The 13,588-nt window shown below is 37.6% G+C and overlaps 1 protein-coding gene across 1 annotated transcript in view; it reads left to right on the top strand.

Moving 5' to 3' along the window:
- LOC135302319 (mucin-5AC-like) overlaps positions 1-13,588 on the top strand; it is a 32,553-nt gene that overhangs the window by 5,364 nt on the left and 13,601 nt on the right. The window contains exons 9-28 of the mRNA XM_064422689.1: positions 259-397; positions 1,436-1,546; positions 2,596-2,665; positions 3,075-3,212; positions 3,297-3,461; positions 3,966-4,060; positions 4,834-4,960; positions 5,692-5,947; positions 6,511-6,563; positions 6,945-7,045; positions 7,804-7,955; positions 8,379-8,517; positions 8,605-8,718; positions 9,234-9,413; positions 10,660-10,899; positions 11,549-11,705; positions 11,864-11,992; positions 12,346-12,472; positions 13,170-13,213; positions 13,307-13,501. Coding sequence (XP_064278759.1) covers positions 259-397; positions 1,436-1,546; positions 2,596-2,665; positions 3,075-3,212; positions 3,297-3,461; positions 3,966-4,060; positions 4,834-4,960; positions 5,692-5,947; positions 6,511-6,563; positions 6,945-7,045; positions 7,804-7,955; positions 8,379-8,517; positions 8,605-8,718; positions 9,234-9,413; positions 10,660-10,899; positions 11,549-11,705; positions 11,864-11,992; positions 12,346-12,472; positions 13,170-13,213; positions 13,307-13,501 — 2,732 coding nt within the window. The remainder of the gene's footprint in view (positions 1-258; positions 398-1,435; positions 1,547-2,595; positions 2,666-3,074; positions 3,213-3,296; positions 3,462-3,965; positions 4,061-4,833; positions 4,961-5,691; positions 5,948-6,510; positions 6,564-6,944; positions 7,046-7,803; positions 7,956-8,378; positions 8,518-8,604; positions 8,719-9,233; positions 9,414-10,659; positions 10,900-11,548; positions 11,706-11,863; positions 11,993-12,345; positions 12,473-13,169; positions 13,214-13,306; positions 13,502-13,588) is intronic.

Consider the following 13,588-nt stretch of genomic DNA (forward strand, 5'->3'; position numbering starts at 1 on the left):
TTATTTATCCAAATCTGTTTTGGAGAGTTCACCTATCCAAAGAAGGAAACCAATTAGATAAGCAAGGAGAATGGTTACCAGAGAAATTGATTTTAATACATTGCATCACAAGTTCGCCGCACTTGGAAACTCTTAAACCTGTGTGTCAAACCACAGCTTGAAGGGAAAAGCAATAGCAAAGCAGCTGCACCTAACAGCACTGTACGTCCTCTTGTTCTGGACCACTCTTACTGATTTCACCTAACTCTATTCTTCCAGCACCTGTAATGGAGGCCAGTGGAGCTGCCAAGACAAGTCATGCCCAGGAACGTGCTCTGTCGTGGGAGGCTCCCACATTTCCACATATGATAAGAAGCACTATGATCACCACGGAGACTGCACCTACGTCCTCTCTAAGGTGGGACTCAGAGGGTACTTCTAGGTCATAAAGCCTTATAGATTTCTAGAAAGAAAACACTTACTAAACTTAGCACTTCGGAATACAGACATTAAATTCCCTGCCACTTAGCCAGGTGTTTGCCACGCTGCCATTTCACTGACAATCATCAGGTAATTATTAGGATGTCATGCAACCATGTGTGCTGCTCACTGGAAAATTTCCAGTTCTGTGAGAGAGTAATTGAAGAGCACTGTCTTTTTAAGAATTTGCCTAGTGTGCAACCTTCAGTACAGCTAATCTAGCTCTCTTACTGGGTTGCATAATTTTTGCCATGTTACTCTGTTATAAGGTATTTGGACAAATGGTACAACTCTAAAAATTACAGTAACTGTTCTTAAAAATAAAGATTACAAACCAGCCTTTTTTTTTTTCATTTTTGTGGAGTTTAAATACAGAAAAACACTTCAAGTTAATTGCATTTCACTTAGCTTTTAAATGTTTTTATTTTAAATGTTTTTAACCATTAAAAATAACTCAGAATAAACAGAAAATTTGGAAATTAATTATAATTAAAATATTTAATTACTGATGTGCAGGTGAAATATTTTGATCTTTTTGGGGCTTTTTCTGTTTGTTGTTTGCTTTCCTTTTTTCCCATCTGCACCATTCAATAAGTGGAAATAAAATGTTGTATGTTACTGTTCACCTAAAACATATTTTATCAGAAATTTTTGTCTAGCATTGATACCAGCTACAGAGAGTTACAATAGAATTGAATCAAACATTGGAAGTTGTCATGAATAAAACCACCAAATATGAATATGGATCTCCATCTTGACATCCATATGGATACAATCAAAAAAATCTTGATTCTACATTTCTTGTTCCTAATATTTCAAACAGGGAAAAATTGAATCTTCAGCCAAAGAAGCTCTGGAATTTGCTACAGTCTGTATCTTCTCCAGAAAAAGAAATACTTCTTCAGAACTGAGAGAAAATGTTATAGGGAAAACTTCTGTAATTAGTCTTCTGTGAAATGACTTTTTTTTTCCCCAGGACTGTAAAGATGAAAAATTTACCATCCTGGCAGAACTACGCAAGTGTGGCCTGACCGACACCGAGACCTGCCTGAAGTCAGTGACCCTCAACATGAATAAAGGACAAACTGTAAGCATGCAAAATAAGCACAATAAAAATGTGGGGAGGAAAGAAACTAGGGCTTAATCAGTGGGGCAGCTGCATTTCTCTGTCAGGTTTTCAGCATATGTATGATGAGTAGATGATATTTTTAATCAAGCAAAAAGAAGTGGATTTTGTTAGGAAAATCAGATCAGCCATAAATTTGGCTTTGTGGATTTCATTAAGAAACACATTGTACTCACAAAGCAGAAAAAAGCTATTTTCTCTGCCAATTAGATGAGAAAAGACCACGAGCTTCAAGGTTAGTAATTATGATTACAACAGTTTGTGAGGTAATTAATCACTAAGATGTGTTCAAAGAAAACAAGATAATGTAATCCCCTAAAAAGCTGAAAAAGTCCCTTTAAAAGTAATTCTTTCCTGGCAGGGAAAATTAGTAAAGTGTACCAAGTAGAAATAAGTGGGAAGTGAAATCACAAAGATCTACCTTTTTATTGAATATTGGTTTAATTAATATCACTGGGGTCCTCTTCATTATTACTCTTTAGACTATAGTTATTTTTCACACATGGTTGGCAGCCCAGAAGGCCAGCCTGGGCTCCCCATCATAAGAAGAACATGGACCTGTGGGAACAGGTCCAGAGGAGGCCACAAAGACTAACACAGGGCTGGAGCACTTTTCCTGTCAGGAAAGGCTGAGAGAGTTGGGGTTGTTCAGCCTGGAGAAGGGAAAGCTCTGGAGAGACTTTTAGTCCTTAAAATGAGCCTACATTGTGCCTAGGGCACGAGGTCATGTGACAAGGGGGAATAGCTTCAAACTGAAAAGGGCATGTTTAGATTAGATATTGGGAAGAAATTCTTTACCATGAGGGTGGTGAAACACTGGGACTGGTTGCTGAGAGAATCTGTGGATGTGCCATCCCTGTAAGTGTTCAGGCCAGGTTGGCTGGGGCTTTGAGCAACGTGGCCTAGTGGAAGGTGTCCCACAGCAGGGGGTTTGGAATTGGATGACCTTTAACAGTCCCTCCCAAGCCAAACCATTCCAGGATTCACATTTTGTTGCTCTTCCTTATCAGATCGTGGAGGTCAAACCTGATGGCGGTGTGTTTGTGAACTCCATCTACACCCAGCTGCCCATGTCAGCAGGTAGGTTTTCCCTCTAAGAGTAAATTACACGACTGCTTTTGAAGTAAAGTGGGATGTTTGGTGTCATGCTGGACAAGCACACACAAAAAGTAGCAAACAGGATTTACAGTCTCCTGATTTGATTACTCTCAGATCTACTTCCTTCTGACTGTACAAAAGTGAAGGCAGAAGACATCTCTTTACCTCTTTTACCTCTTTTTTTGTTACTACCCCTGTGCTCACACTTGCTTAGAAATAAATTTTATTTTTGTTTCAACAACTAAGGATTCCATGTGATATCTTTGACCTCCAGATCTTTATTTCACTTCTGAATTTGCAAAAAATGCAATAGAAATTAAAAAAGAACAGTATTGTGTTTTCAGCATTTGGCCTTGTTCAGAAAGTGACCATTTTGTTTCTCATTGTGTAGCTAATGTCACCCTGTTCAGACCTTCCTCATTCTTCATGATCATGGACACAAGCTTTGGCGTCCAGGTTGAGGTGCAGTTCACACCCGTGATGCAAGTGTTTGTGCGTCTGGATGCTTCTTTCAAAAACCACACTTGTGGTGAGTGAATGAAATAAAGGACTCCTTGATCAATGTCTCTTTTTGTAGTCAGAGCAGTGTAAACTTTTCACTCCTTTTCAACAGGTCTCTGTGGAAATTTCAATAACATCCAAACTGATGACTTCAAGGTCATAAGTGGAATAATTGAAGGAACAGCATCAGCATTTGCTAACACATGGAAAACTCAGGCTTCATGCCCTAATATCCAGCAGAGTTTTGAGAATCCTTGTGCACTCAGCATTGATAATGGTGAGTGCTTCTTGGAATTTCTTCTGGTTTGTTTTTTTCTTTTTGCTAATCTCTAAGGAAAACACATCTGTTGGAAAGCAAAGATAAAAAAATAAAGACTTAAATATTTGATAAAAACTTACATCTGAAATCGGAAACAAATATTCAAAATGAACACACTGAAGATAGCCAACAATGTAAAAAAAGAGTGACAGAAGCATAAGTGAAGCAAACTGCAAGGTCACTGAAAATAGAGTAGATGTCCAAGCTGACAGCTTGGCGTCAGAGAAGTGGATTACAGGAGCATCTTTGGAAACCTTTAATTCATCTCCTTCAGCAAGTCCTCTGCTTTGGTTTTAGGAACCATGACCCACAAGCTGAGTGGGGGAAAAAAAAAAAAAGACAGGAGAAGAAGAGATTTAATGGAAATGCCAGAACTGTCTGCTTAGGCCAGGGCAAGCATGGGTTTGTGACTAATGAAGTGCAAAGAGTAATGTGCATTTTTATTGTGTCTTCATTTCACAGAAAAATACGCTCAGCATTGGTGTGGACTGCTCACTAACAGCACAGGACCTTTTGCTGCTTGTCACTATGCAGTGAATCCCGCTGTTTACCACACGGTACTTTGCCCGACTGCTTTTCCCTTTGGAAACAATAGAAATAGGAGCTGTTCCAGACGTGTCTTAGGCAATGCCTGTATCCCCGTTGCTGTAGTGCAGTACTTCCTTCTTTCAGCATGTGTTTCTCTTTGTGTTGCAACATTGCTTTATTTTGGTTGTCAGTCTTGGCTTCAAGATCCTGACTTGTTTGCCGATGCAAAGGCAGCTATTTACTCCCGGATGGTTTTACACATAAGCCAGATAGTGTATTTAAAGGCTTGTCAAATGCTTGTTTGCATATCAGTCAATTGTTACCTTATCAGCCTGGCATCTCATTAATAACTGCTTGGAACAGAAAGCCCATTACCTAATTACCATCATTCTACTATCAACGTGTTGCAAACCACTCTTCTCACTAGGAGTCACCCAGATGTTGACGCTGGTGAAATGGGGCGTCTGGACTGCACGTTGTGAAAGAGCTTTGGGTGCTGTTGTGCAGCATATCCACTAAAAAGGTTCAGAGGACCAAGAAGCTGCAAAATGTATAACAGACTTTAAGACCACTATTTCCTAATTATAACTGTAGTAATTGACTGGATTTTCATTACCTGCATTTTCCCCTGCCAGGAACCTTAGACAAAGACTAGAAAGTGATAAAGCTGTGTTACTGTTGTCTATGAGTGAGCATATCTGAAGAAAGATTAAGGAAATAGACTTGAAAGATAAAGTTCACTATTTTTTAAAGACTGACAGTATTACCAGTGCTGGGACCTTATTTTTCTCTCCATTCTTAGAACTGCATGTTTGACACATGTAACTGTGAAAATAGTGAGGACTGTCTGTGTGCAGCTCTCTCTGCCTATGTGAGAGCTTGTGCTGAAAAAGGAATCCAGCTGCAGGGATGGAGGACTGATGTCTGCAGTAAGTGCTCTACACATTTCCTAAGAACACACATCAGTAAAAAATGCTGCTCAGAGATTATTTTCTACTCATTTCTAGACAAATCAGTAAGTGATGAGGAAGGGATTTTGTTAAGTGCACTCCTGGAAGTAATTCTCTGCTGTCCCCTTAAAATCAATCCATTGCTGGCAAGAGTGAATATGAATAGAAGGGAGATGTGGTTTGATTATGAAAGGGGCTGTTTTTATGGAAATGCCTCCACCTGTTTCTGTGCAACTTAGAGTTTCACTGCAGCTTTACAAGAATCACAAGTTATTGCAGAGATAATGTGTTGTATTAGAATAACAGCACTAGTAATACCAACCAGAACACTTGCAAATTCATGTCTTTGATGCTGGGTTCTGCGCACCCAGTATGTCTGTTTTCAGCATAGCAGATGACATTCAGGAAGATATCTTGTCTCATTCCTCAAGAAGTTTAGGCATCTTGGCAATGAATGGCAGCACCAAATGGAGGTTTCCTTATGAACTTCCATTTGAAAAAAATCTTCTTTGCATGCATCATTTACTCCACATGTACAATAGCTTTTCAGATCAAACTCTGAAATTATTCAGAAATACATTTACATGAAATATGCAACATAAGCAGAGGTGTATTGTTTACATGTTATTACTACTGCCTATGATTTTTCTTTTTTCACATGAGAATTTACTGTCTGAAATTAACAATCTATTTTATTTTCCTCTCTCAAGCAAAATACACCACCTCATGTCCCAAATCCCTGAGCTACAGCTATACCATCTCTTCCTGCCAGCCCACCTGCCGCTCTCTGAGTGAGCCTGATGTCACATGCAGCATCAAGTTTGTCCCAGTTGATGGCTGTACCTGCGTAAATGGAACCTACATGGATGACAGTGGCAAATGTGTGCCTGCTAATGAATGCCCCTGCTACTACAAAGGGTCTCCTGTACCATTTGGAGAAGTGGTCCATGAAAGTGGGCATGTATGGTAAGTAATCTTTTTTAAAACATTCAAACAATGTGTGTTTTCTCATTGAAGTCTGGGAACTGATTGAGTCACTATCCCTGCAAGAATTTAAATGCCATAGAGATCTGGCAGTTAGGGACATAGTGTAGTGGTGGACTTGGCAGTGTTGGGTTAATGGTTGGACTCAAGGATCTTAAGGGTCTTTTCCATCCTAAAGTTTTCTATGATTCCGTAATATTTCTAGATTGATAGGGCAGTTGTACTTCGGTGCATTTTTTATTTAATTCCATAATCTTTCAAGTAGAAAATTACAGCAACAGAAACAAGAGGAGATCTTATGAGACTGTAAGTAATAAGCAATGACATATATGCATTACAACCTATGAATTTTCCTGCTAAACAACAATGGATATCATATGAAATCAGCACATTTAGTGGTATTGAGACAAATTCTTTCCTGAGACTGCAAAACAGGTTTTTGCAATTCCTTCGAAAATTCTGAAACTTGACAATCAGTCAATCTCAATCTCAATACTGGGTTTGAGAGGAGATAATAAAATAGATTGTTTTTCCCTCTCTTACAGCACTTGTGTCCAGGGAAGACTGAATTGCATTGGAGCACCAAATCCTACTTCAGGTAAAAATAGTCTTCCACTTACTTTTTTCTCTTTACCATATCTTGCACAGAATAGTTCACAGAATTGATTCTTCTTAATGGATTCTTAATAGAAGCATTTCTCAGTCATAGTGCTACAGTTATCATAAAAGGCAGGAGTGAACTGGATTAATCGTAAAACCTCTTTTTACATAAAGACTTTTTATTCTGTTATATTTTGTGGGGGTGTTTTGGTTGTTTTTTTGGGGGGGAATCCACTACTCTGTAGTGAATCTAATCAGCAGGTTGAATAGGGACAACAATCTCTCCTAACTGAAATAGGGAATTTCCAAAGAACTTATAGGTGGTTTAAATGGCTACAGCTGTGGAATAAACCCTGTACCACTTCTTTCCTTCCTCTAGTCTGTGAATCTCCCATGGTCTACTTTGACTGTCAAAACAACACAGCAGGAACAACTGGAGCAGAATGTCAAAAAAGTTGCCAGACTCTGGATATGCAGTGTGTAAGTATTTCATGGCCAATGAAATGGTACTTCCAGGTTTTGTCTGTGCTCTTGCTGCTGAAGTAATTATCTATTGGATCAACTCCAAACCTACACCACAGATACATTATTCTTGTAGCAGAAGCCCTAAAATGATGTTATGAAGCATTAACAATGGAACCCTTGGATCAAAATATAATAATAAATATCCAAATTAATTCTTAAGATTAGTGTCTACCTTTCTTCAGCTACTGCAGGTAACAGTAACTAGTAGTGAAAAATCTAGAGCTCTACTGCTTATTTGCCTTCTTTAGGAAAGGCTAAAAATGGCTAGGAGAAATGATTTTCTCATACCATGCTGCATCTAATCATGTTACTCCACTAAAGCTCTTGGTAGGCACATGCCTTTCCATAAGTACCATATGAGATAAATAGATTTCAATACAACTCAGCTAAACTGGAAAGAAATATTACTTGTCTTTCTTTTAAAAGTCCATTCAGTCACAAAGCACCCACTACAAAGTGCAAGAGCCAATGTGTTTTAAATTTCACAGGTTCCAGAACAATCAGGATTGGTATGCATAAAACGTTTCTCTTTGACAGATTTATATTTTATTAAATCTATGGCTAATAACTTTTTGTTCTGTTACCCTTTAATTACTTTATAGTTCTCTCCTACTTAAGTTGGGCAGCAACTTAAGGCACCTTTAATGATAATTATTCTTCCTTTTTATAATTGATAATTTCACTCTAAAATTTTTTTCTTTTATCTTTCCCAGTATAGCTCACAATGTACATCTGGCTGCATATGCCCAGATGGGCTTGTGTTAGATGGGAAGGGTGGTTGTATTCCTGAAGACGAATGTCCATGTATTCACAATGAAGCCATGTACCAGCCTGGGGAAAAGATCAACTTCGACTGTAACACCTGGTAAGTATATCTGCAGAAGCAGCATTCCTGGTTCTATCATTTGCCTTCCTGAAGACCTTTTATCGTAAAAGATTTGGATTGCAAACCTAATCAGTTGATGGATTTTAGATCTTTTCGTTTTGGATTACACAGTATGAGAAGGTTGCCTTCTGATATCTGTCAGATGGCCAAAGCATAGAATGGGAGGAAACCTTTAGGAGTACAGGGTTCATTAAGTACCTAGTTTTGCAGTTAAGGTATTCAGGTAGCAGAACAGAATTTTCTTTAATGCTTTACATGAAAAATGTAAAAGAGTGTTTTATTTCCAGAAAAAATATAGCATTTGGCAGGGATGGGTTGTCAAACAAATATTGATTGTTCAGATATGTCTACACAAAAGAGTAAGCTCTTTTATTATTAAAATATTTAATTTTTTTTTTCTAGTGTATGCAAGAATAGGAAGTGGGAATGCACCAAAGATCAATGTCTGGGCACTTGTACTGTTTATGGAGATGGTCATTATAATACCTTTGATGACAAAAGATTCAGCTTCAATGGAAATTGTGAATACACACTAGTCCAGGTACTGATAGCTAGCAGTAGCAAATCAGAGGTAATCTTGATCCTATCTGTAAAAATAATACATTTTTAAATGTTATTCTCTATTCAGGATCACTGTGGGAAAAGTGGAGCAGTCAACGGGACCTTCAGGGTTGCCACTGAAAATGTTCCTTGTGGCAACACTGGGACAACTTGCTCAAAGTCTATCAAAGTTTTCTTAGAGGTAAGAAGGTTTTACATATACAGCAGTTTTGTTTTGTACCTGCTAAGGCTTAGGAGAAGCCTAGATTTCTACTGCTTCAAAGAATTTGGAAAATATTTTAAAAGGCAATTCAACTATTAAATTAGGTTTACATTGGATTAAAGTGAAATATTTGATAGATCTTCCTACCTTTCTATGTTTTCAAATTCCCACACTATCTTAGATCATCCCTGGGAAAAGTAAAGGTCTAAAGGCAGAAATTTAGCCTATTGTGTCAGAAGATTCTTTTATTGTATACAATATAGTGCCTCCATGACTGTCAAAAGACACTTTTTTAACCTACGCCATTCAAAATATCTGTTACCACACTTCCAGGAACCTGAAATTTGAATTATATTGCTTTCATTTATTGCATTCAGATTATTTGTTTTCATGATATAAACTATTCATAGTACTCTTAAAGCAGAAAAACATGTTTGAAGAGCACAGCTGCAGCTACTGAGCTCATTTCTCCTTACCTTTTCCTCCTGTTTCAGAGCTATGAGCTGATCCTGAGTGAAGAGAGTGTCAGTGTCGTAAAGAGAGGAGAGAATGATGAGGTGCCATACACAGTCCGCTATATGGGGATGTACCTGGTCATTGAGACCAAAAACGGGCTGATCCTCATGTGGGACAAGAAAACCAGCATCTTCATCAAGCTCAGCCCTGGTTTCAAGGTATGGAACTAGCAGTTCAATGGCAATTTACTGTCCATGTTTGACTGGGTGTGAATCTTGTTGAGACCCTGCCAGGTTCCCATACAATGATGTCTCTAGCATTCCTGCCGTTCATCCCACATTGCTTTCCATTCCTCTGGTACCTCAGGAAGCCTTGTCATCATCCTGCTGCCATTCTGAGCTTGGAAGGCAGCTTACAGTGCCTATTTGGCCTGACAGAACTTGAGTTGGCAAAACACAATTTTGGACTTGACTTTGTTGAAATTACAAACGGAACCTTGTTACAGGTTATCAGACTTATTAAAATTACATAACTATCGGTGTATAAATCAACTGAATAGGCTTGATCTTGAAAATAATCCATCATTTCCAGTTCTCATTGACACACAAATTATCACACTTCAAGAACAAGGGTTGTATAATGAGTAAAAGCCTCTCTTATGCCACCAAGTATTTGTCAAGCATATAACTACACAGACGATAAGGAAAATTAATTCAAATTTTCATATTCCTTCTCTTACCTTATGATATATAGTCACAAAAAAACTGTAGTAAATACAGAATTTTCTATCTTACTGCATACCACAATGACATTTAAATTAGGTATTTAAAATAGGCATAATTTAGAACCAACTTTTTTCAGTACCATAGGTTCTTTCCCTGCATCACTCACCAGCATTTTGTAAAAACAGTAGTAGTATGGAAAGTGTGCACCTTAGTTTCATAGAAAAAGCACGTATTGCAGCCTCTCACAGTTGTACAGATCCATACATTCAGAATGAGGGATATTTCTGGATGCACAAGAAAAATGTAATTTCTTTATATATGTGTGAGCAGACTTAATGGTAAAGACTCAATTAATAGATTAGGTGGCTGAACTGGTAATACTTAATAGTTGGAAGGTTGTTTTTATATGTATAGCTACTGTATAAAACAAGGCTTAAATTAAAAGCTTAATCAGCTGTGAGTCCTCACTTCCTTGTTAAAAATCTACCTCAAAGACAGAAGGTTTATGATGACAAAGATGGTTTTATTGTTCATATTTTAAAGAAAAAAAGTTAAGAACAGTATCCTTCTAGCCTTAGTGGTCATATGCTGTTCCTTTATCCCAGAGTATGAAGATGTTTAGGACTGATAGAATGGAATGCCACCGTTCTAAAAGATAGACTTTAAGTATTCTTTTAGTCTCAGATTTTGTTTCAAGTTTTCTCACATCCATTATTCTTTTATTTACGTCCTTTTGCAGGGCCAGGTCTGTGGTCTCTGTGGAAATTATGATGGTAACAGCGTCAATGACTTTACTACAAGGAGTCAATCTGTAGTAGAGAATGTCCTAGAGTTTGGAAACAGCTGGAAAGTATCCTCTACATGCCCTGATGCTTCCAGTGTCAAGGACCCATGTTCTACCAACCCTTATCGGAAATCCTGGTCAGAGAAGCAGTGTAGCATCATCAACAGCAATGTCTTTGCTGCCTGTCACTCCCAGGTATTACCAGGGCAGACATTTACTCTGGGAAAACTAAGTCTGTGGGTTGTTGAAGGTGCTGTTCTCATAGGTTTTAAGATGCATGCCTTGTTTAATAATATGTTTCACTTCAAATTGTGCCAGGAAAACTCCAGTCTGAATAACCCTCAATGGAATAGATTTATAGTTCCTACTTGTAAGAAATAAAAATACATTTAAAAAAGAAAAATAACTACGAAATAATAATAATTTCATAATTATATTTATTTCCTTGCAGCCTGACTTGAATAAAAATTCTCATATACCAGCTAGAAAAGACAAGCTCAATGAAATAATAATATAGAAATGAAGTGTCAGCATAGCCTTTACCTGACACTAAATACATAACAAATGTTGTCAGGTAACTGCAGTTGCCTGATGTTTTCTTTTTAAATTAATCTAATCTTACACCCGGATACAAGTCTAGGTTTCTAACAATCTGGCAGTACATGATTTGGATGTATCATTTGGCATCACTTCAGGTGTGTTACAGTGTCTATCAAAAGAAAAAGAAATTACCAATGTAGGCCTTTCCTCTGGGATACTACAATTGTAAGAAAACTACTCTAGCAAAGGTAAGAAATCACTTAGAAGGAAGGATGCATAGTATTATATTTCTGTTTAATAACAGGTTGAACCAGCAAAATATTACCAAGCATGTGTGACAGATGCTTGTGCCTGTGACACTGGAGGAGACTGTGATTGCTTTTGTACAGCAGTAGCTGCCTATGCTCAAGCATGCAGTGAAGTTGGTGTATGCGTAGCCTGGAGAAGCCCAACAATTTGTCGTAAGTTTTGTGTCATAAACACTCCCTAAAGTGTAGCGAAGTGTACAGTATCTTACATATGTGCATTAATATCTCCCTGTGTCAATTTTTCATGCTTAAGCTATTTGCTCTTTTTTTTTTCTTTCCCTGAATATGTTCAACTTTCTGTTTCTCCTTAGCACTGTTCTGTGATTACTACAATCAGCAAGGAGAATGCGAATGGCACTATAAACCTTGTGGTGCTTCCTGTATGAAGACCTGTAAGAACCCAAGTGGAAAATGCCTCAATGACCTGCCAGGTTTAGAAGGTAAAAATAGCTGCAAGTACCTCCTAGAGGGTACATATTGCCATATTTTAAATTGTCTTTGATGAAGTATATTTCCTCCAACAGCTGCATTTGCACAATTGAATTTTCTCTAATACCATTACATGCACATGAATGGAGGCAGAGTATGGAAACTGCAGTAAGAAGATCTCCAGGACTAAGCCCATCTCTATGGATGGGCTCTGCTGATGCTAGTAACTCTGCATTTCTTCCTGGAGCTATTGCAAAACATAAAGTAAAAACATGATGACTATTAAAAACAAGACCTGCAAATGCATTTGGTGCAAAGAAAACTTTTGCTGACTGTATCTCATTCTTACCTTTTCCACCTTCAGGCTGCTACCCTAACTGCCCACCAGACAAGCCATATTTTAATGAGGATCAGATGAAGTGTGTTAGTCTCTGTGACTGTTATGATGATGAAGATGGAAAGATATATAAGCGGGATGAATGTAATATATGGTAAGACTTAACACACCAACCTCATCATATACAAGGGAAAAAAGATCAAAACTCCAGGGGGAAGTTGTATGTTCCTGTTACATGCAGGATCAGCTCATGCTACCTGTGATGAAATAATGCCTTACGATCTAATGCTAGTTTTCCTACTACATTAATAAGAAGATTTTATGTGATTTTATGTTTTAATGAATTTGCTCCCAATTATATTGTAAATCCTCAGCATTAAGATACATCAAGAACAAGAAGTCCTTTATGACTAGGCTATATTTATTTCACATTCCTGTGGCAGGAAAAATGTTATGCCATGAGTAAAGATATTTATTAGTGACCTGCTTTCAAGGATTTTGTAACATACTTGCTTCATTTGAGCATTTAGACTTACACTTTTAGCCTTCTGTTTTAGTACAAAAACATTGCAAATGCAAGGAAAGTGTTATGAAGGAAAAAAGGAAAGTCTTCCTTGAGACTTCTACCTGTAACTTTGCATAATATTTCACTTCACTTCTATTTGTAAGTTCGGGTTTAATATAAAGGAAGATTTTGGAAAATAATGGCCAAAAAGGAACCAAAACAACAGAATACTCTAGGAATAAACACAAAGTCCCTTGCCTTTTGATGCCAGTATCTGTCAGAAAGATGTCTAATAATATTACATCACAATCACAAAATATATGGGGTTTTATGCTTTCTGTTTCAGTGAGTGCACATCAGAAGGTTTACAGTGCAAGTTCGATGATAAAGGTAAGAAAGCTAAGAAAAATTATTTAGAAAAAGAAGTATTGGATGCTATCTTTTCATAGATGCATGAACTGACAATAAACTTCTGAATTACAGCCTGCAACTGCATTTATGAAGGGAATAGCTATAAATATGGTGAACTCATCTACAACACCACAGATGGAACTGGATGGTGTTTCAGTGCAACATGCGATGTCAATGGAACAATAAGCAGAAACATCTTTAAATGTGGCATTTTTACAACAACCCCATTTACATTTTCCACAAGTCAGCCCACAACTGCTGCTTCAGGTATGCACGAATAATCTCTAAAATAACTCAAAAATCTGTAAGTAAAAATTACCTGAAAGACAGAACCTTTTCATCAGTTAACAGTAT

The sequence above is a fragment of the Passer domesticus genome, chromosome 6 (genome assembly GCF_036417665.1).
Source record: "Passer domesticus isolate bPasDom1 chromosome 6, bPasDom1.hap1, whole genome shotgun sequence".
Taxonomy (NCBI): domain Eukaryota; kingdom Metazoa; phylum Chordata; class Aves; order Passeriformes; family Passeridae; genus Passer; species Passer domesticus.